Here is a 20,596-nt window from a genome sequence, read left to right on the forward strand (position 1 = left end):
ACAGTCACACTTGCTTCACTCCATATGGCCTTTGCCAGGTCTTTTTGAGTCACATAGATCCACACACATATTCACATTCAAACACACACACACACCAGACTGAGTCTCTGCTCTACTGCTCTGAAATAAGAGTTTGTTGCACAATTATGGGGACACACAAACAGCCACTCATCCACTGACAAGCTGGCATGACTGGACTTAAAGTCCCAGAAGCCACCTGTCACACATTCTGCACACAGACTGAAGTATTCAGTATTGGCCTCTCAGTAGGGGTATCGGTCCTGGTAACGTTTGGAATCCTTTCAGTGTGACCCCTCTTAAGTGACGACCACTTGACCCCTGATCAGCCTCTTTTTTACGCACGCACGCTCATATGCACACACACACACACACACAGAGCCACTGTGACCACAGCAGCATCAGCTGTCAGCCTATAAACACTGCTGTTTGTTCAAAAGCCACCCAGCGTCTCCGCTTCCAAGGTGTGGAGAGTAGCTAACCGTGTTAGAGAGAGCGGTCTGGGGTCCAGGGGGCTGAGAGAAGGAGCTGTGGCCGAGCACTTTAAAAATGAACGGCCTCATGTCCAGCCTGCAGCCCTCGTGTTCGCACCTTAAGGGAGAGGGCACCCAGCGAGCCCAGCGCAGCTCGGAGACGCCTGCATTGTTCTTTGCCCTTTATTTCTTTCACACACAGGGGGATTGGAGGTTATTGTTTTAGTGTTTTGATGGATTGCCATGTTCTTTGCCATCCCCTCCCTTCTGAAACTCATATGCAATGTTGGGCCAAGCGTGGGGAGCTCTGCAGTGGGCAGTGATGGTGAGTCAGGGGAGGGCAGGTCTCTGCAGCACTGCTAACCCACAGGGGGGGGCTACAGAGGGCACTGCTCCCAGAGGCTCCCTCTCTGCTCAGTCCTGTTCATGAGTTGCCCTCTCTCTCCCCTCCCCCTGACTTCCCTTCTCTCTCTCTCTCTCTCTCTCTCTCTCTCCCCCCCCCTCTTCCTCCTCCTCCCTTTGCTGAGCCGCCTACAGGCAGCAGAGCAGGTGTGGAGCAGATCCCCTCTGGATCATCAGTCATCCCCCCCCTGCATGTCCCCAGCAGCGCTGCGCTAATAGATGAGATTGATTAGATTAGGGATGATCAATGCGCAGGTGCTCCGGGGGGCTCCTGCAGAGTGTTCCCTTTGGCTTATGCTACCTCTGCCCCCCCCCCCCCCCCCCCCCCCCCTCCCCCCCCCCACCCTTGGTGGCCTTCCCACCGGCCAGACGTGAGTGTTAAAGGGAACGTTGCATCCCAGGACGAGAGCCTCATCTGGAGAGGACTGCGTAGTACAGTGTCTCCATGCAGATTGTTTAGACAATGCATCCGACATGAATTTCCCTCACGGATCAAAAGAGTTTATACTTATATACATTGTTTCCCCATATAAAGCCAGGGCAATGCCGACTCACTCCCGTCTTGAGCACTCTGTATTCGGTCAATTACTTTGGCAGTGGCGCTGGCCGCCTAAGGCACAGTGTATGATTGTTGTGGTCAGGCAGGGTTTTCTCTCTGTGATCTAAGGGGTTTATGTCCTGGGCTGGACACTGGTGCAGGAGGAAGGAGAGACACGGAGACAGCTGTGAGAGAGCAGAGGAAGAGATGAAGGGAGGGAGTGGAGGAGGAGAGGGAAGAGGGGGATAGAGAGGTGAGAGTGAACAGAGATGGAGAGGGTACAAGGGGAACAGACACGGGGAGGCGAGAGAGGTGGAGCAGACAGATGAAAGAGGGAGAGGAGGGTGGAGGTGGGGTTGCCAGACAGAAAGATGAAGAGGAGCGGAGGGGCACAGAGGCAGGCAGGTAAGATTGCTGGTACTGTAGAGCGACTGAAGTGGAGAGATGGAGGGAGGGAGGGAGGGAGGGAGAAGGGTAGGGAAGGAGGGAGAGAGCGAACGAGAGAGGGAGGGAGGGAGAAGGGTAGTCAGTCAGTCACCAGTGGGCTGCAGAGAGGGAGGGAGAGGTGAGAAGAACCGTGAGAGACAGAGAGAGAGAGAGAGAGGGAGAGAGAGCGTACGCAGAAGGTACAGGGTGATGGAGAAACGGGTAAATTGCACATTACTGCGACAGATGAGGGTGGTCTCGTTCAACTGTAATGATTCAAATCAAAAGCCGGCGGCTCCACCAGTCGCCACCGCCAAGTGCTCAGTCACCCGCCGCCAGCGCACACTGTGTCTCTCCGCATGCACACGCACGCACGCACACACACACACACGCACACACTCACGCACACACACTCCCCAATACCAATCTCACACCATAACTTCTCACTCAGCCACACACACACACACACACACACACACACACACACACTCCCCAGTACCAATCTCTAGTGTTTTTGATGGCACATTTGTCAGCTCCTGCCAGTCCTCACTCAAATCCCGCACCCTCGCCCCCACACTCAAACACACAACATGGCTGTCTCTTCTCTTCGCCCTCCAACTCACCTCCGTTTTCTCTACCGTAGCCATAACAACGCTTTTTCAGTCTTCAAATGACACACACACACACACACACACACACACACACACACACACACACACACACACACACACTCCCTGTCTTCTCACTTCCCACTGTGCTTCTGCTCAAACACAGCCCACTCTCAAATTCTTGTTAGACACGTATGTGTCACATTTGCATGTGCTGCTTGCTATCCTCTTATGTATGTGTATGTGTTACTGACAGCTCTCTCGCTGCTTGTCTGTCAGATGGCGTCGCCAGCATCGGCGTGGCTAACGGCACGAACGGCTCGCCACACAGAGCGTGACCTCTCCCTTCTGTCACGTCCACACAAGCATTCACATCCCAATAAGTGCAGACATGCATGAGCTCAGCTCAGATAAGAGGCAGAATGCCCTTACTACAGACACGGACGTCATGGTTCCCACGTCTCTCACTGTCCTTATTTATATGAGTCAACATCCCATAATGTAAATACTATTCATCTTAGTCGATGCATTCATCTAGAGCGACTTTTCAGCATCGTCTGGATATACAGATGTCCAGTTCACAAGTTTGATTTTGATATGCACACAGAAGATCACACTAATGGCAACATGTTTTGCCCTGACCATGCCCTAGGTCGGGTTCTTATCATGATATGAGCTGGACATCTTTTCTCAATAGACGAGTGTTCTGTTGGGTCCTGTCACACTGAACGAGCCTGTTAGCCTGCTCCCAAGTGGACTGTCCATCCGCACGCTCAGCTCTTAAGACGGGTGTGACTGGACACAGCGAGCAGTACGCCAGCAGCTCCACCAGTGGTGCAGCCCATGCTGTGTAGCCTCACAAGGCGCACAGTGACACGCATGCTCCAATGTGCACACACACACACACACACGCACGCGCGCGCATATGCTTGTATCAGACTCGCCGAATGTGTAATTGATTACACATGTACTTTTTTTCCGTTCATTTCTCAAATGGGCACGTTTTGTTTCATATTACAAAATAGCCATTATTACATTGCTTTTCTTTTTTCTCCCCTCTCTATCTACCTATCTCTCTCTCCCTCACGCGTGCTCTCGTTCTCGCTCTCCCTCTGACACCCATGGGGAGCCTGCGCCCCAGTTTATAGATTGCGGAGTTCCTGCCGAGGCCCCAGTATCCCCGCACTGGGGGCCCGCCGGTCTCCGGCTCATTAGCGCCACACAGCTGTCCCTCTGCACGATTCTCCACACGAAGCAAGGAGAACCCAGAACACCCCCCACACACGCACACGCCAAAATAAGATTTGGATGATTCACTGTTGCTTTACCGGGAGGCTTGCGAATGAGTGTGAATGAGTGACTCTTTTTGATGTGCTTGAAGGTGTGTGTGTGTGTGTGTGTGTGTGTGTGTGTGTGTGTGTGTGTGTGTGTGTGTGTGTGTGTGTGTTTCCCTGGGACATGATGTGCTGTGACAGTAATAGTGTCATTTTTCACCCATTGTGGTGTTACCTTTCTGTCGCCCCCTCCAGCCTACAGCACATTCTACATCGTGGGCCTGGTGCTGTCCATGCAGATCCCCTTTGTGGGCTTCCAGCCAATCAGGACGAGTGAGCACATGGCTGCAGCAGGTAAGGCCCGCCTCCTGAGATAAGGAAAAGAGAAGGGACTTCTCTCTACTGAACATTAATGGCCTCATTTTTTGTGTGTGTTGCAGGTGTGTTTGCATTGCTACAGGCCTATGCCTTCCTGCAGTACCTGAAAGACCGTCTGACCCGGCAGGAGTTCCAGACCCTCTTCTTCCTGGGGGTGTCACTGGCCGCTGGGGCGGTCTTCCTCACCGTCATCTACCTGACCTATACAGGTGAGTGGTCACCCCATGGACCTCACTCACAGATAAGGGGGGGAGCACATCCACCATCCTAGGAATCTGACACAGAGTCCACTATTCTAGTAGTACTACACTACACTGCCCTGCCACTGCAAGCCAAAAGCAGAGGGCTGGCCTGAGGCCATACTCACACCATCCATCCTAAAATCTACAGCACTTGCACCCCGTCAGCCCCAATAACTTAACCTACATCTGCACCAACACCATCTGCATAAATGCCTCCACCTGTGTTTGAACTAAAGCCTTGAGCTGCAGCCACAGGAGACACCAGACCTGGGACCAGCTCCCTCCCCTCCTCTCTTCCTCTTTCTCATCTCTCCGGCCCAGCATGCCACAGCAGACGCCAGACCTGGGAGATCTCATTAGGGCCCTGGCACCAACCCCCCCTCCCCCCTCCCCCGCCCATCTCCTCCTCTCTCCTCTCTCCCCCTCCAACCCTCACACAGCACTCAGCACATCCGCTTACTGGAAATCAATTACCACATAGGGAGGGAGGGAGGGAGGGAGGTGACGGAGAAAACATCTCCCCATCGCCGCCGGCCCCTCAGAGACAGCTGCAAATGCTCTGCCTCCTCCTTTGTTTTCTTTTGTTTTGTTTTACTGCTTGCATGATTGATTAGCTTATGTGTTCGGTAAGTGGTGTGCCTTAATTCTTGTGTGTCTCTCTCTCTCTCTCTCTCTCTCTCTCTCTCTCTCTCTCTCTCTCTCTCTCTCTCTCTCTCTCTCTCTCTCTCTCTCTCTCTGTGCACGCTTTGTGTTGTTTTAGGTTACATCGCCCCCTGGAGTGGAAGATTCTACTCACTCTGGGACACCGGGTAGGTACCAGTTTCACAAAAGGGGGCTTTTAATAGTATCTGGGCATACGCTAGGTTGCTCTTGGTTGAGGGGTTGAGGTTGACATGTCCCAACGTTTTTAGTTGTGGTTGCCGGGCTCAGTGCAAAAGACCTATGATTTACAGCGTGCCGCTTTAAAAGTTCAACATGGTTGCCACTGCGTTGTGCAGACCAGTTCTTGCGCACGCAAGCCATTGAAAATAATGGGCTTTATAGCGCAGCGCTTCTGTTTGCGCATGCAATGTGAACCCTGCTAAAGAGACGCCCTCACACACACACCGTTTCAGAAGACAGGTAACACCTTTTAGTTTCCTTTAAACCTTAATTTAGACGCCCTCACACACACTGTTTCAGAATAATGGTAACACACCTTTTAGTTCTCTTTAACCATAATTCAGCCTCCCTCGTTAACCCACAGGCACAGTGACTGTGGGAGAGTAGGATGGGGAACTTGGTCTTTCTATAAACATTTAATCTTCTTCGCCCAGCCATAAAATAACCTCCAGCAGAATGCATGTCCCGAGTCTCTGGCTGTTAATAGTGGCATTATCGTCACCAGCAGTAAAAACCCAGCTGCCAACAGTCTTACGCTGTAGCTTGGAGTGGCCAGAGAGAAAGAGAGAGAAATGTTGTCCTTGTGTTTTTTTTCCCCCATTCCCTTAAAGTGCTGCACGACCCACTTAATAGCTGATGTACTTTTATTTGGCCTGTCATAAACTCATAAAAGGGAACTAGCCAGCTCACGCCCCCTAATCTACTGGGATAAAGGAAGCTTTTGGAGGGTCTTACTGATGCTGAGTGTGTCTGCTGCACTGCAGATGAGGCAGAAAGACAGTGATGGAGGGAGGAAGAGAGAGAGAGAGAGAGAGAGGTCTGAGATGGTGAGATAGATAGAGAGAAGGAGGGATGGAGAAAGGTCAGTTTAGGAGATGCTTATCTGCAGTCCCGCTGAATCAAACGGGCAGACAGCTTTTTACCACAGGAAGTATGCAACCCGTTAGACAGCAGAATCGTGTTCACACACGCACACAAACACACAAACACACACACATAAAGACATGCGGTGTCCATGTCAATATCGGCGTCTCTCTGACACTTCCTTGTCCTCTACAGAGATCAGATGCTGTCCTATTCCGTTTCATCTCGAAGCCAAACAGAAAGAGGGGGTGACTCTTCGAGCCCCAACATTGCATCAACCATCTGCAGTATTCAAATATTACTTCCCCAAATAGAAGTATCAACTCCTGGTTCTCCTTGCTTTGCCCTTGCAGAGTTTGCGTTAAGAAGTGATGACGTTTAATGTTAAGTTAGCGCTTGGGAGTTGTGGGTCCGGTGCCAAAGCTATCACCATTAAACTCCCCAGTGGCGTGGTGTTTTACAGCACATTATCACTCCGCACACTGCTGACTAATAGAGCGCTCATTGCCTCCCCCCTCCTCCCATTGAGGAATATTTGCTGTTTACTGTTTGCTCCTGCCAATCCGCTTAGCCCAACAAGTCCCCCCCCCCCGGCAAGGCGGGCAGCTTGACAACATCAGCCCACCTCACCGGACTGATTTAATTAGTGTGTCCAATTAAATGCCCTGTCTCCGTTGTGTGTTTGTGTCCAGGTACGCCAAAATCCACATCCCCATCATCGCCTCCGTGTCGGAGCACCAGCCCACCACCTGGGTGTCATTCTTCTTCGACCTGCACATCCTGGTGTGCACCTTCCCCGCAGGCCTGTGGTTCTGCATCAAGAACATCAACGACGAGCGCGTCTTCGGTAGGCCTCGTGAGAAGAGAGAGACGCGGGAGGGGGAGCAGTGGAAGCTTTTAGGACATGCATTTTTTATCGCCACCTCTCCTCCCTCATACACTTCCCGCTGATCAGGGAAACATTTTATGAAGTACTACGGCAAATTAAGGGCTGATATTGCCTCAGAGTGCTACCTGCAATAGACCTTCTTTAAGTATAGCATCCTGAAACGGAGTCATGAAGCAGTGCACCAAAGCCTGAGAAGGCGCTAGTGGGCGGTTTTGTAACTGTATATACCGTAACAGTACATGACCTCACGTTGAATTGAGGGGATATTCAGGCCATTTGATGTGTGCTGGGTTTACTTTGTAATGTTTAAGTTTTAGGCCATTGTAGGATATGAGATGCACAATTCTACCTTTTCTCTTGTGTCTGATAAAATGAACACTCAAGTCCCTAGTGATATTATCCCTTTGAGGCAGTGGCACTGTCTTACCTAACAGTTTAGTATGCCTTATGTAGTCCCATTGCAATAGCCTGGTATCACCAGACCATTCAGTTCGCGAGAGGGTCTGGGCTCTCTCCATTGGGAAATGTTTCCAATCCTAGCATCATAATGGGAATAGACTTGGCGGTAACTTTGAAATCATTGGTCCAGCCTAACCTATCGTATTGATCAGGGGTTCCTAATCTTACTTTCTACTTTGCCAGTAACCTTTGCAAACTGATGATAAACTGTATCATCAGTAAGGAATGCGTTATGTATTTACCTTTGCAGTATACATTTACACATCTTCCAACTGCAATAGTTTGATGTTTGCAGGGGCTGCTACTAGCACTTACCTGTGCCACTTCAATTTCAAATCTATTGAAGTGAATGTATAATCTTTTGATCCCGTGAGGGGAAATTTGGTCTCTGCATTTATCCCAATCCGTGAATTAGTGAAAGACACTGCACACACAGTGAACACACAGTAAGGTGAAGCACACACTAATCCCGGCGCAGTGAGCTGCCTGCAATAACAGCGGCGCTCGGGGAGCAGTGAGGGTTTAGGTGTCTTGCTCAAGGGCACTTCAGCCGTGCCTACTGGTCGGGGTTCGAACCGGCAACCCTCCGGTTACAGGTCTGAAGCGCTAACCAGTAGGCCACGGCTGCCCCTGAGGCTTACAGCAAGCGTATGTGTAGACATTTAGTGTTACTAACTAACCCCATGCATTTCTAGGGAGGATTTTTTGACTGCCGTTTCTCCTCTATAGAAAGTCTCTGTTCTCAGAGTAGCACGGTAACACTTGTTAAGTGTTGGGTCAGGCATCTGTGAGGTCCGGCTCAACGCGAGCACAGTATATTTAGTGGCTGTCCAACATGGGACTCACAATTTCTATGTTGCGCTTTAGCTTCTAGTGCGGTTCCAGCGTCTCTCTCCGAGAGTTGCAGGCAAATAAGTGAGTCACTCCCTTAAGTAGCCTGGCATTTGCCCACACAGTGCGTCACATGATTTAAGACTGAGACTCCGAACTGGTGCCTCGAATTCATGAAGCACCCCTAACAGTAGGAGTCGGTGGATCCGTGATTGATTCTGCCATTTAGCTGGTGAACAATAAAACGTTTTGGACCATGGAAAACAGGAGCTTTCTTCAGGCCTCTTGCTGTATTCCAATGTGATTTACTACCCCCCCCAACATAGCTGTCTTCATCGCAAACCCCAGTCAAAATAGTTTTTAATGCCGTAAGGGAGATAGATTTCCTTTTCATCTGACTAAGTGCGTAGTGGACCCTGTGCCTTCCATTTAATCGAATGGCGGCCTTTCTGGGACAGAGAAAGAGAAGGCCGGGGCTCTTAAGGAATATGAGTCGCCCTTCGGGAGGTGGTGTTGTGTAGCCGGCGGCTGCTTCTATCCCCCTCTCCCCCCACACACACACACACACACACACACACACACCAGCAGCACTTCTCAAGCCCTGTGGTAATCATTGTCTCTCGCAGTTGCAGGCCAGGGGTGGAGATGCATTATTGAAGTGCATGCATGGTCCCCACCCAAGCCGGCCAGGAACAGACTTATTAGTTTTTTTTCTTCTGCGGTCAGAGCGACTCCCGTGCAAAAAAAAAAAATGAGCTCCTGCGTGCCCTTTGAGATGCGTGGATGTGGGGGACAGGCCAGCAGCGCTGATGAGGTCTGGGTGGCTCGGCGTGGACAGGGGGACAGGCCAGCAGCGCTGATGAGGTCTGGGTGGCTCGGTCTCTCCAGAGCATGGAGGGTCAGCGCAAGTTGTGGTGGCAAATGGACTTGTTTTGTCTAGCTCGAGGGCAGGGCGTTGAGCCTTAATACGGTTTTCTTTTAGCTCTGCCGAGAACAAGAACTGGACAGGATAAGGGTATTGGATTAGGAGCCCCTTAGAAATGTGTAGTAGCCTAATTACTTGTACGATCAAACCAAAGAAATCCCTCTCTTTGACTGTTGCTTTCATGTGCAACTGGGCCACTGATGTTTCAACGCTCTTTTAAACGCAGACCTATTTCACATCACTGTATTTAGTTGTTTGAACTTAAACGACTGACTGCTAGGAAAAATTAACACTTAATGGCCTTAGTTTTTAGCCATTTTATTTTTATAATCTCTTTCTAATGGATAACGCCAGATATATGTGCGTAATGCAGATGAGTGGATGTTGTCAGTACATTCTAAGCTCTCTCTACTCATGACTGCTGCAGCACTTAGATCTTCCACTAATTAGGCACAGGTTTGCATTTCTTCACATAACTAGGACTTCACTCCTTGCACTCCTGTTGTGTCAGCAAAACTTAATTATTCCTCTTTTAAACTGTGTTTATGTGCAGCTTCTGAGTGTTTAGTGGGTCTAGTAGCAGTAGCTGCAGCTCAATCTGTCCAGAATCGTAATGCTTGCTTGCTCCTGCCTTCCTCAGCTGGATGGAGAAAAGGGAGGCCACAGACACAAGCAGCTCTCGGGAATCCCACAGTAGTTGGATGTAGGCCTAAGAGTTCTAAATTCTAAAAGATCTGACTTGAGCATTAAGAGTGTGGCTGTCCTTCACCAAAGTGTAGGCAGATTCTGTGCAATAGTTGTAGCAGAATAATTGCTGGAAATGGCTGCAGTGAATTGAAACACCGCGCGCGATCAATGTTGCGATGCACAAAGCCTCTTGTGCCATATTGATGTATGTGCAAGTGATTTATTTTAGGCATAGAGGCATGAAAGTATGGATTCGTTTTATTCTATTATAAATGGAAGCAAATAATGTTTAGATGTTCAGTGTGGTGTGAGTGTGGTGTTCAAGCTTGTTATGTGTTTCTGTGGTGAACACACAAATATCAGCATTGAAAAGAAGTATCCATGAAAGCTCTTACCTTAGAATGCAGTGAATGAATAAGCTGGATAAAAGCCTGTTCACAAAGTCGATAATAGTTTGCTTCCTCTGAAGATTGTCCTACTGTTTGCTTGCTTTCAGGCTGAATGTGTTTAAACAGAGATAAGCTTTTTGTTTGTTCGTCTTTGTGTCTCTGTCACTCCTTAGTTTTGCTCTGTGTTGGCCAATTTTTCAAAACTGCTTAGTGGGTTGTCCCCCCGTAGTCCTCTTTTGTATTCTGTTTACGTGACGCTTCTCCTGTCCTCTCTCTCTCTCGCCCCCTAGTGGCTCTGTACGCCATCAGCGCGGTGTACTTTGCGGGGGTGATGGTGCGCCTGATGCTCACGCTCACGCCGGTGGTGTGCATGCTGTCGGCCATCGCCTTCTCCAGCGTCTTCGAGCACTACCTGGGCGACGACACCAAGCGCGAGAGTCCACCCGCCGAGGACAGCAGCGACGAGGACGACAGGAAGAACTCGGGAAACCTCTACGACAAGGTCAGCTCGATTTGTTTACGTTTGATTTAATGCATTCAGTGTCATTAGTTTGTAGTTTGTGAAAAATAAGCTTTATTGATGGAGTGGCTTTTACTGGGTAAACTCACAGCTGTGGGGTAATGCAGTTACTCCAACAACGAGACCTAAAACCGAGGCCAAAGCAACACCTTGTTATTTGTTGTAGCAGCTTTTAGCCCTTTTCCGCTGGAAGTCAGTATTGAGGAGTCACCCTGGTTGGACTCCAGGCCTTGATCCATTATACACACACACACGCGCAACTTGTTTTGTTGCTTTGTCCTTTGGAATGTGCTGATAGTTGCAAGCTGTTGCCAAATGCTTTACTGTTATGTGACTTTAGTTGTTATTCATCCAAACTTGTGTGTGTGTGTGTGTGTGTGTGTAGGCTGGGAAGGTGCGCAAGCATGTTTCTGAGCAGGAGAAGGCCGAGGAGGGCCTGGGGCCCAACATCAAGAGCATCGTGACCATGCTGATGCTGATGCTGCTCATGATGTTCGCCGTCCACTGCACCTGGGTCACCAGCAATGCCTACTCCAGCCCCAGCGTGGTGCTGGCCTCCTACAACCATGACGGGTGAGAGTAACACACACACACGCACACACACGCGCACACACACCGAGCATCTGGTGGTCAGGAACTCCTACACAAGCCCCAATGTAGTGCTGGCCTCCTTCAACCATGATAGAGGCTGATGAATGGTTTATACCAGGGGTCCCCAACCTTTTATGTACCATGGACCGGTTTGATTCTTTTTTTTTTTTTTTTTTTTTCCATTTTTTCACGGACCGGTGGGGTGGGGGGTGGGGGTCCATGTTCCATGTTCCATGTTCCATGTTCCATGTTGTGCATGGATTACTTGAAAAGAGCTAGCTCCAGTTATGTATGAACAGTGAAGGTAACGAACTCTTAAAAATGTGAAAAACGTGGGAAATGGTAGCGACGTTTTCAGCGCTTGTACGGCTATCTCGGGATATTCTGCTTTAGTTTTCATCCAAAAACCCGCCAGAGAGGTTTCCTCATAGCCTACACACTCTTTAGACCATTTGCAATTTCGATCAACTGCTCTTCCTCCTGCGCTGACAAGTTAGGACTATTCGGGATATTGACAAATGGGTTGCGGACCCACTCATTGGTTTGCCGTGGATCTTTGGAGGATGGGAAGTAACGCTCAAACTCATTTGAAAGCGCAACAAGGTGCTCGCGCACCAGCTGCGAGAGAAAGGACCCTGCCTCAGTCTCTCCCAAAACCCCCACTACTGTTTGGAACATATCAAATACACCCCGATCCACTCGTCGTACATATTTCGTATTGAATGACCCCTTCTTTTTCTTTGCGGTATCTGGCTCACCATCGTCAGTGAGTATTATTGCGAATGTGACATTATTGCGAATTAAATTGAGTTTATTTAGTTTGCATGCAATTTTTTTTTAAACTCTTGTCGTAGGCTATGGCCCGGTTAGGAATGTCCGGGCCGCGACCCGGTGGTTGGGGACCGCTGGTTTATACCATATGTTAAGTAAGGGATAACGGCCGCCGAGGTGTCCTGTTATATGGAATTAATGGACGAGGGCGAGGGGCAAAGAACTCCCCGACGCGCAGCGGAGAGCTTGTGGGTACGGATGTAACTTTTGGAAGTACTCAGTTAGTCAACGTCACCCTAAAGCTTAGAGACCACACTCCTATTAGATTAACTCTGATACTGTTGTGAGGTGACGCACTATGTGTACTTTGTCAATAATTAATCTGGACAGTTTGATTGAGAGCAAATGTCATGCAAGTGGTCAATACTGTATGTAAGCCATAAAGGCCAACTAACCACAGACTTTCATACAGCCAGTAGTTACACAGTGAAGCAGCGTTCAACGTTTGTTTCAACATGAACACTGCTTTCTTCTAGATCTCGGAACATTCTGGATGACTTCAGGGAGGCCTACTACTGGCTCCGGCAGAACACAGACGAGCACGCCAGAGTGATGTCCTGGTGGGATTACGGCTACCAAATCGCCGGCATGGCCAATCGAACAACGTTAGTGGACAACAACACGTGGAACAACAGCCATATAGCACTGGTGAGAAATCAGTCTTCCATCAGCCTTATAATTCCAAGACTAGAGCTATGGTGCTGTATGCAGGGCTTAGAGTTCTCAGGCACTGTGATGGAAGTCAGGCATGGGCATAAATCATACTTAAGCAATAAACCCAGAGAGGCCGTAGGTTACACTGATTCTACAACAGCTAAGGTGCGTTAGGCACGACGCACTAGCGGACTGGAGTGGCTTATTGCTTTTCTAAAACTGTTACTGTAAATACCTGGCAAAGTTTCATGAGTAAAGGCACAGCAGCTAGAAATATAACGAGTTATTTCTAGATAATCATTCTTCCGCCAAGAAATATACTTCCTCTATCTGAATGGTAACGCCGAGACGCAGCTACTTTAACTTTTGTATCAAGTTATGGTAGCGCTGTAATATAGAACGAAATGCGGTCAAGGTGGATGTTTATGCTGCATTTTACAACGGCATCGAACGTGATTCAGCTAATCACAATCAAGCACCGGAACTATCAGTTTTAGAAATGTATGTATGATTATGTAGTCACTTCAGACATATGTTTTACCTGGCTTCAAGCACAGTGTATGTATACTGTTGTCTTTATTTTGTTACTGCCAGATACGTGTGACAGTAGCTCCATCTAGTGGCCAGAAGGTGTAAATATGACTGTTGTTCTCTGTCTTCAGGTTGGTAAGGCCATGTCGTCTAATGAGAGCGCAGCGTACGAGATCATGAAGTCGTTGGACGTGGATTACGTCCTCATCATTTTTGGCGGTGTGATTGGCTACTCTGGCGATGACATCAACAAGTTCCTGTGGATGGTGCGCATCGCTGAGGGAGAACACCCCAAGGACATCCGGGTGAGTGGCTGCGTTCGCCGCCTGGTCTGACCATCAGTGGATGCTGATGGGGTGCTGTGTGGCTGATTGGATTACCATATGAAAAATGCCCACGATTGGCTTTGAATTTTACATTGTTTGATAGTGAAAATGCTGTCAAGAATTAGGGGTTCATGTAAAATGTGAACGACTTTTACAGTACCTACACTACCGTTCAAAAGTTTGGAGTCACTGAGAAATGTCCTTGAGATTTTTTTTTTCCTTTTAAAGAAAATCATAGCTTTTTTCCAGCTTTTTGCTGGAAATGGCTGACTTTTAATGAAATATCATCTTGGATTGCTACCATCACTCCTGTGTTTCGATGGAATATTAAATTGGCTCGTCATGAATTATGTTTAGACATCAAATTTATCATTGGACTAAACTTGCTAGGACCGATACTGGTAAGAAGATGATTGATATGTAATAGCTTGAGAAAAGTCTGAAGTCTAATTTAAAGTGATTAGATCACTGTGAAGAAATGTTGTGAGGCACAGAACCAGTGAATAGCTGCTGAAGCTGATAGGTAGACCCAAGGTAGAGGAAATCGGATTGTCTTGCGGTACTCTGCTGGTAAAGTGTGTCATTTGTACGAATGAAGGTTATCACTCCATCCATAACTCCGTCGCCATGCTACGTCATCATGCCACGTAATGCATGATCTATGAAGTTAGAGGCATTAAAGCTGTAAAAGTGTATTATTGCCGTCCTTTCAAGCAGAAATCAATACTTCTAACTTGTGACAATCACTGGCCCATACTTCTGATAAATGTTGGAACATGTTTGGTGCATTAAAAACATCTCAGAAAATCTCTCTTTCAGGGTGATTCCAAACTTTTGAATAGTGCGTATAAAGTAAAAGTCTCATGAGCTCAGTGCTGGAATGGCTTTAGAAATGGAAGCCCTGATGTTTGTTTCCCTGAGCTGACCCAGTCTGTGGTGGTGTTCCGCAGGAGAGCGACTACTTCACGCCGCAGGGAGAGTTCCGTGTGGACAAGGCCGGATCCCCCACGCTGCTCAACTGCCTCATGTATAAGATGTCCTACTATCGCTTTGGAGAGATGCAGGTAAGGTCCACTGCTCTGCTCAGCTGTGGGCACACAACACGGGCATCATTCTTGCAGAGAGTCAGGGTAGGGATGCAATGGGAAGCCACAATGAAATTACCGATGATGACATTTACTGGTTTAATTGTAGTAATCTTAATCACCGCGGTGGATTACCACAGTGCGAAAAACGTGTGTGTGATTATTTCCAATATCATCTCGAGTCTCCTATAGCAGCTTCACGGGCGCAGCATGCGTGGGCTTGTTGTGTTTGAAATCGTGTGCCACTGCTACGCTTATTTCAGGATGACTGCATAACCTAGCCAGATTGTGGATCTGTGAATCTTTGCAGGCTAATATTCTCAAACGTTCTCTGTTGAATCTACCTAATATAAGTGGCATGCGGTACACTGTTGATCGTTTATAGGCTTGTGGGCGGGTGTGTCAGTTGCCTAGTTCTGCACTTCACTGTGTGCTTGTCTCTTTTCTGTACATCTAATTATTGCCATTGGTAGGCTACTTGGAGTTAAATGCTATATGTGAAACGATGTTAAATAGCCGATTATCAAAGTTGTTAAATTGTCTGCTCAATTTTGTACACAGACACACAACCTCAGGTTGTCCTCATCCTGCTTTGAACATGGTTGTGTTTCATTTTAAGCACCATCAGTTTGGAAAAGCGCTGCACAAGTAACTGACCTACCAAAATAAGTTCTAATGCGCATCTGGGAGGTTGAGATTTGTCGCACACATGCAGAAGGTTGTGGTGCTCAATCTGTTGCTACTCTTCAGCTCAATATTCCAAAGTTCCAGAGAAAAGTTGTATGTTGTAGACAAATGAAACCATAACACCATGGACGTCAATTCTGATGTAAAGTCGTTATATTTGTGGAGGTTTTTTTATTAAGAAAGTGAAATCCGCATTTTCCTCATGAGTTAAACTTGTGCTTGTCTGTGTCTTTGTAGGCATCAGGGTTTCCGTTGTCCGATAATTACCGGACATTGGCTGGAAAAAAAAATCAAATGTTCGACAAAATTAAATCTCTCCGGTCAAATTGTCCGATTGAAATTGGCTAATAATCCCGTCCTCTAACGCAATTTGAATTTGAGAATAAGCCTTAATATGTAAGCCTATATTATACGTCCTCTGGCTATGTTTTTAAATGAACAAGCTCTACCGTTTGAAAAGCTATTAAACAACACGCATAGCCTGCTGCATTTCAAATAGGAAGCGCACGCTTAAAACGTCCATGTTAAACAACGAACTAATGTGTGAGGCGGTTCAAACATGGCCAGGCCCAGACAGAGCCTTAAAAGTTTTTTCAGAGGCCAGACGGGATGGATGATAAATTGGTAACGTCTGAAGCCTCAGATGTCCGGTCCGGTCAACTCCACCACCACCAGATAAAAAGCAGAAGTGTCGGGCGTATCTGTCGGAATCAGTGACCTTGGAAGTGGAGTTGCGGGGGGTGCGGCCGCTCCAAGACACTGTCATTCTCCGTGTACACTGGACATGCAAAGTGTTCTTTACCCAAAGCATACAGTAGGCCTATGCGTTCTCTGTCTATGATCTGCAGAGTTAGGGCCTCCTCGACGAGGCGATTACTGGTCCGCGGATAATTTCTGGCACAATTAAACGGTATCATTGAACCGCGGCCGAAAGAAGAAAAAAACTAAACATTTCCCAGAATAGGAAACATTTCTTAATTTATTGTTATCAAATAAAGAGGCATAGCATTAGGGGTAGTGGTGTGAGCTCATTCTTGTGTAAAGCATCTGTGTAAGTTAAACAGTCACCACTGGAGATAACGTGGGTAGCAGCAACAAACAACGTAGCCTTTTTAAAACAACGAACAAAGCTGACTCTTGATGTCCATGAAAAGATACTGGCTAGATCTTGTTAGGCATGTTTAAGTTGGGCTAATGAACATGTTGCATTCTATACAGCCTGATTATGTCATTCTTTAAGCAACATAGCCTGTCTCCAGTTTTCCTAAATTTGACTAATTAAGAAGGGATAATAGGATATTTGACCGGCATATAATCAAAATGTCCGGAAAACGAAACATCTGCCGGTCACTTTGACCGGCACCATTTTTTTCTAGCGGAAACTCTGGTAGGCATTTTGCTGTTGTGTTGTGACTATGTTGTAATAATATAAAATTAATACATAGGCTTTTGCGCAATATGCGAATAAGAGCAGAAAGATGAACAACAATGTGCCTATGGACCCTTTCAACAATAAAAACAAAAACAATGCTTGAACGTTCTATTTGGGCCCCAATCTACTTCCTCTGCATTAAGATAACATATGGAATGTTAAAAACGAAGTCTTGTGGGGCCAACTATGATGCTGATAATGGAACTCTCTTGAAAGGGTCCATACCGCTTGGAGTTTACGAGATGGAAACGAAAGGGGAAGGCCTTTAAGATAGCCATTTAAATTGTAGTCTGAACTCTTGCGTGTTTTAAATCTGAAATAAGGAGGAATTAGTCTGACGAGCCAGACCCACATTAAAATGTAGGGTCTGGACACTCACCGTTCGCAGTGCTCAGTCCGAGGGGCGGGATAATCGGTTGTCTTTCAAATTCCCTCTGCACGCAATAGGACAGCGCTATGAGTCCCATGCGCTTTCCCACCAGCGGAGCTAGTATAGTATAAGTATAGTATGTATACTCTCATGATCCCGTGAGGGAAATTTGGTCTCTGCATTTATCCCAATCCGTGAATTAGTGAACACACACAGTGAGGTGAAGCACACACTAATCCCGGCACAGTGAGCTGCCTGCATCAACAGCGGCGCTCGGGGAGCAGTGAGGGGATAGGTGCCTTGCTCAAGGGCACTTCAGCAGTGTCATCTTGTCGGGGTTCTAGTTGGCTAGTTCAAACTTTTGCCAACTTTTAAAAAGCTTAACTCGTGTAACGCTGTTTGCCAACAGCCACATCCATCTTCTTTGTTTTCAAGTAGCAGGGAATTCAAGCCAAACCGTTGCAACTCTGCCATCAATCATTATGTTAAGCCCACCTAACGACTCTATACACGATTTGATTGGCCTGATAGAAGTTTAATTTTTCGAGCTCACAAGCCAACGGAGAGTTGCTAGGCTAGCCCTGGCAGCTATTTGCTGCCGCTAGGGTGCGTCTATATTTCTAGGCTAAGGAAGAATGTGAGGAGACTGCTATTAACTGAAAAGAATGCATTTGCAATGGAAACACAATCGCGGGTCGGGTGATTGGAAATACTGCTAAGGTTGGGCGACGTTAGATCAGAAGCGGCAAATGTGCATCTGTCATCTTGTCTGTTGAAGTCGTTAATTTTTCACACAAGATAAACAGAGTAATGCGAGTAACGAACTCAATTAAATTTCAGTAATTGTAACTGCGTTACTTGATTTAAAAAAATACTTTGTTACATGCTTGTTACCGCTCATAGTAGTGGAATTACAGTAACGTGTTACTTTGTAATGTGTCACTCCCAACACTGATCGCAGTAGAATTAATGTGTGTGTTTATTGTCAGCATTTGTTTTAGAAGTTGAAACCAGACTGGCCTCCTGTGTGTGTAATGCTAATGAATCTCTCTGGCTTTCCATGTTCCTCTGCAGCTGGACTTCCGCACGCCACCAGGCTTTGATCGCACGCGGAATGCCGAAATCGGCAACAAGGACATCCATCTGAAGCACCTGGAGGAGGCTTTCACCTCGGAGCACTGGCTGGTGCGCATCTACCGCGTCAAGAAGCCTGAGAACCGGCAGGGCCTGGACCACAAGCCCCGCAACCTTAGCCAGAAACAGAAGTACATCTCCAAAAAGGTCCGCTCATGGCTCTTAGCTACCCTCTTTCTTTCTTTCTTTCTTTCTTTCTATCTATTCTTTTCACTTTCTTTTTTCTTTCTTTGTCTGATTTTTTTTTCCTTCTTTCTTTTGTGTCTTCCATCTTTTACTTTATAGACATACAAATCTTTTGACTTTGTTACTCACTTATTGTTCTCTAGCTGCATCTGGAGGTCTCACTCAAGTTGTGTTGGAGAAGTTACTCTAGATGAAAATAAGCCTGTTGACCAATAGCAGAGTCAAAGTCTGCTTTATTGTCAATTTCTTCACATGCCAAGACATACAAAGAGATCGAAATTACGTTCTCACTATCCCACGGTGAAGACATATTTTACCAATTAAGTCCACAGACAAACATAACATTCAAGTAAATAAGAAGGCACATACAATGAAGAAATAAGAGCAGCAAAATTGGGTTGAAATTTTGCAATTGTGCATAGACAGTCAATATAATAGTGCAGTCAGGCCAATAAATGGCTGAGGTAGTTCTGTTTGACCTAAGTAAGCAAGTGGCATAGTGGTGCAAGTTACAGTATGTAAGAGCAGCAGAAGTGTTGTGTTTTCAGGACAACAGGACAACAACAACAACAAGTTGCAAAGTGTACAAGTGGAGTAGTGCAAGGTAGCCATTGTTGGTCCAAAGTCCAGGATGTTATGTAGCTGAGGGTGGAGGGGGGAGAGCGTTCAGCATCCTAACAGCCTGGTGTATGAAGCTGTTGGTGAGTCTGGTGGTGCGGGAGCGCAGGCTTCTGTACCTCTTCCCAGAGGGCAGTAGATCAAACAAATTGTGAGCAGCGTGACTTGCATCACTTACAATTGTGGTCGCCTTGCGGGTGAGGTGGGTGGTGTAAATGTCTTTCAGGGAGGGGAGTGAAGCACCAATAATCCTTCCAGCTGTGTTCACTATGCGCTGCAGGGCTTTCCTGTTGTATTCAGTGCAGCTTCCGCCCCACACAGCGATACAGCTGGAGAGGATGCTCTCAATGGTGCCTCGGTAGAATGTGTTCATGATGGCTGGTGGAGCACTTGCTCGCCTGAGTTTCCGCAGGAAGTAGAGGCGGCGCTGAGCTTTCTTTGCCAGTGATGCAGTGTTGGTGGTCCAGGAGAGGTCTTCACTGATGTGCACCCCCAGGAATTTGGTGCTGCTCACTCTCTCCACCACAGGTGTTGGGTGTGACCTCTCCGGAAGTCAACAACAATCTCCTTGGTCTTGCTGACGTTCAGCAGGAGGTTGTTGTCCCTGCATCACGTGGTCAGGAGGTCGATCTCCAACCTGTATTGAGTCTCGTCGCCCTTGGTGATGAGACCCACCAGAGTTGTGTTGTCAGAGCTGGTGATGCATCAAATGTGTGAATGACCGTACAACTCTCTCTCTCTCTCTCTCTCTCTCTCTCTCTCTCTCTCTCTCTCTCTCTCCCCCAGACATCTAAGAAGAAGAGGGGTTACGTGAAGAACAAACTTGTGATGAAAAGAGGCAAGCGGGCAAACAGAAAGTCAGTTTAACTGACACCAGAAGGGACAGAAAAAGACGCAAATCTCAAAGGACAACTTAAAAAAAAAAAAAAAGAGACAATGAAAATGCAGAAAGCTAAGTAATCCACCAATAATGACGAGAAAAAGACGAGAAGCCGGTTGTCGGGGGAGTTGCCAAGAGGAAGTGTGCAGCGCTAGGCTGCAGTGCTGGGTTGTTATGACAACATGGAGCTCTGCGACCTGAATGCCTCTGTTATTTTTGTTTGTTTTTGGGTATTGTTTATTTTTTTCTTGTTTGGGAGTTGTTTGAAGAGGGTGGGTTTGGGATGGGGGATGAGAGAGACAGAGAGAGGAGCAAAGCTAATCCAGAGTGAGTCTGCAGCCCATTCTTTTGTTTTAATTGTGACCACCACCACCGTCTTCATCGTCGTCGTCGTCATCATCATCATTATCTTCTCCACTCGTCTTCTGTTCTGTTCTTGTGTAGTGTGTCCCTGTTCTGAGTCTGC

At 47.3% G+C, this 20,596-nt stretch overlaps 1 protein-coding gene across 2 annotated transcripts in view; it reads left to right on the forward strand.

The window, feature by feature from the left end:
- The window catches only part of stt3b (STT3 oligosaccharyltransferase complex catalytic subunit B), a 46,507-nt gene extending 26,126 nt beyond the window's left edge, over positions 1–20,381 (forward strand). For both annotated transcript variants that reach the window (XM_048260004.1, XM_048260003.1), the window contains 11 exons: positions 3,995–4,093; positions 4,180–4,326; positions 5,120–5,168; positions 6,798–6,952; positions 10,576–10,787; positions 11,191–11,378; positions 12,704–12,875; positions 13,544–13,717; positions 14,689–14,802; positions 18,387–18,593; positions 20,037–20,381. In XM_048260004.1, the coding sequence (XP_048115961.1) occupies positions 3,995–4,093; positions 4,180–4,326; positions 5,120–5,168; positions 6,798–6,952; positions 10,576–10,787; positions 11,191–11,378; positions 12,704–12,875; positions 13,544–13,717; positions 14,689–14,802; positions 18,387–18,593; positions 20,037–20,117 (1,598 nt within the window). In that variant the 3' untranslated portion in view covers positions 20,118–20,381. The remainder of the gene's footprint in view (positions 1–3,994; positions 4,094–4,179; positions 4,327–5,119; positions 5,169–6,797; positions 6,953–10,575; positions 10,788–11,190; positions 11,379–12,703; positions 12,876–13,543; positions 13,718–14,688; positions 14,803–18,386; positions 18,594–20,036) is intronic.
- The last annotated feature ends 215 nt before the right edge of the window (positions 20,382–20,596 follow it).

The sequence above is a fragment of the Alosa alosa genome, chromosome 13 (assembly GCF_017589495.1).
Source record: "Alosa alosa isolate M-15738 ecotype Scorff River chromosome 13, AALO_Geno_1.1, whole genome shotgun sequence".
Taxonomy (NCBI): domain Eukaryota; kingdom Metazoa; phylum Chordata; class Actinopteri; order Clupeiformes; family Clupeidae; genus Alosa; species Alosa alosa.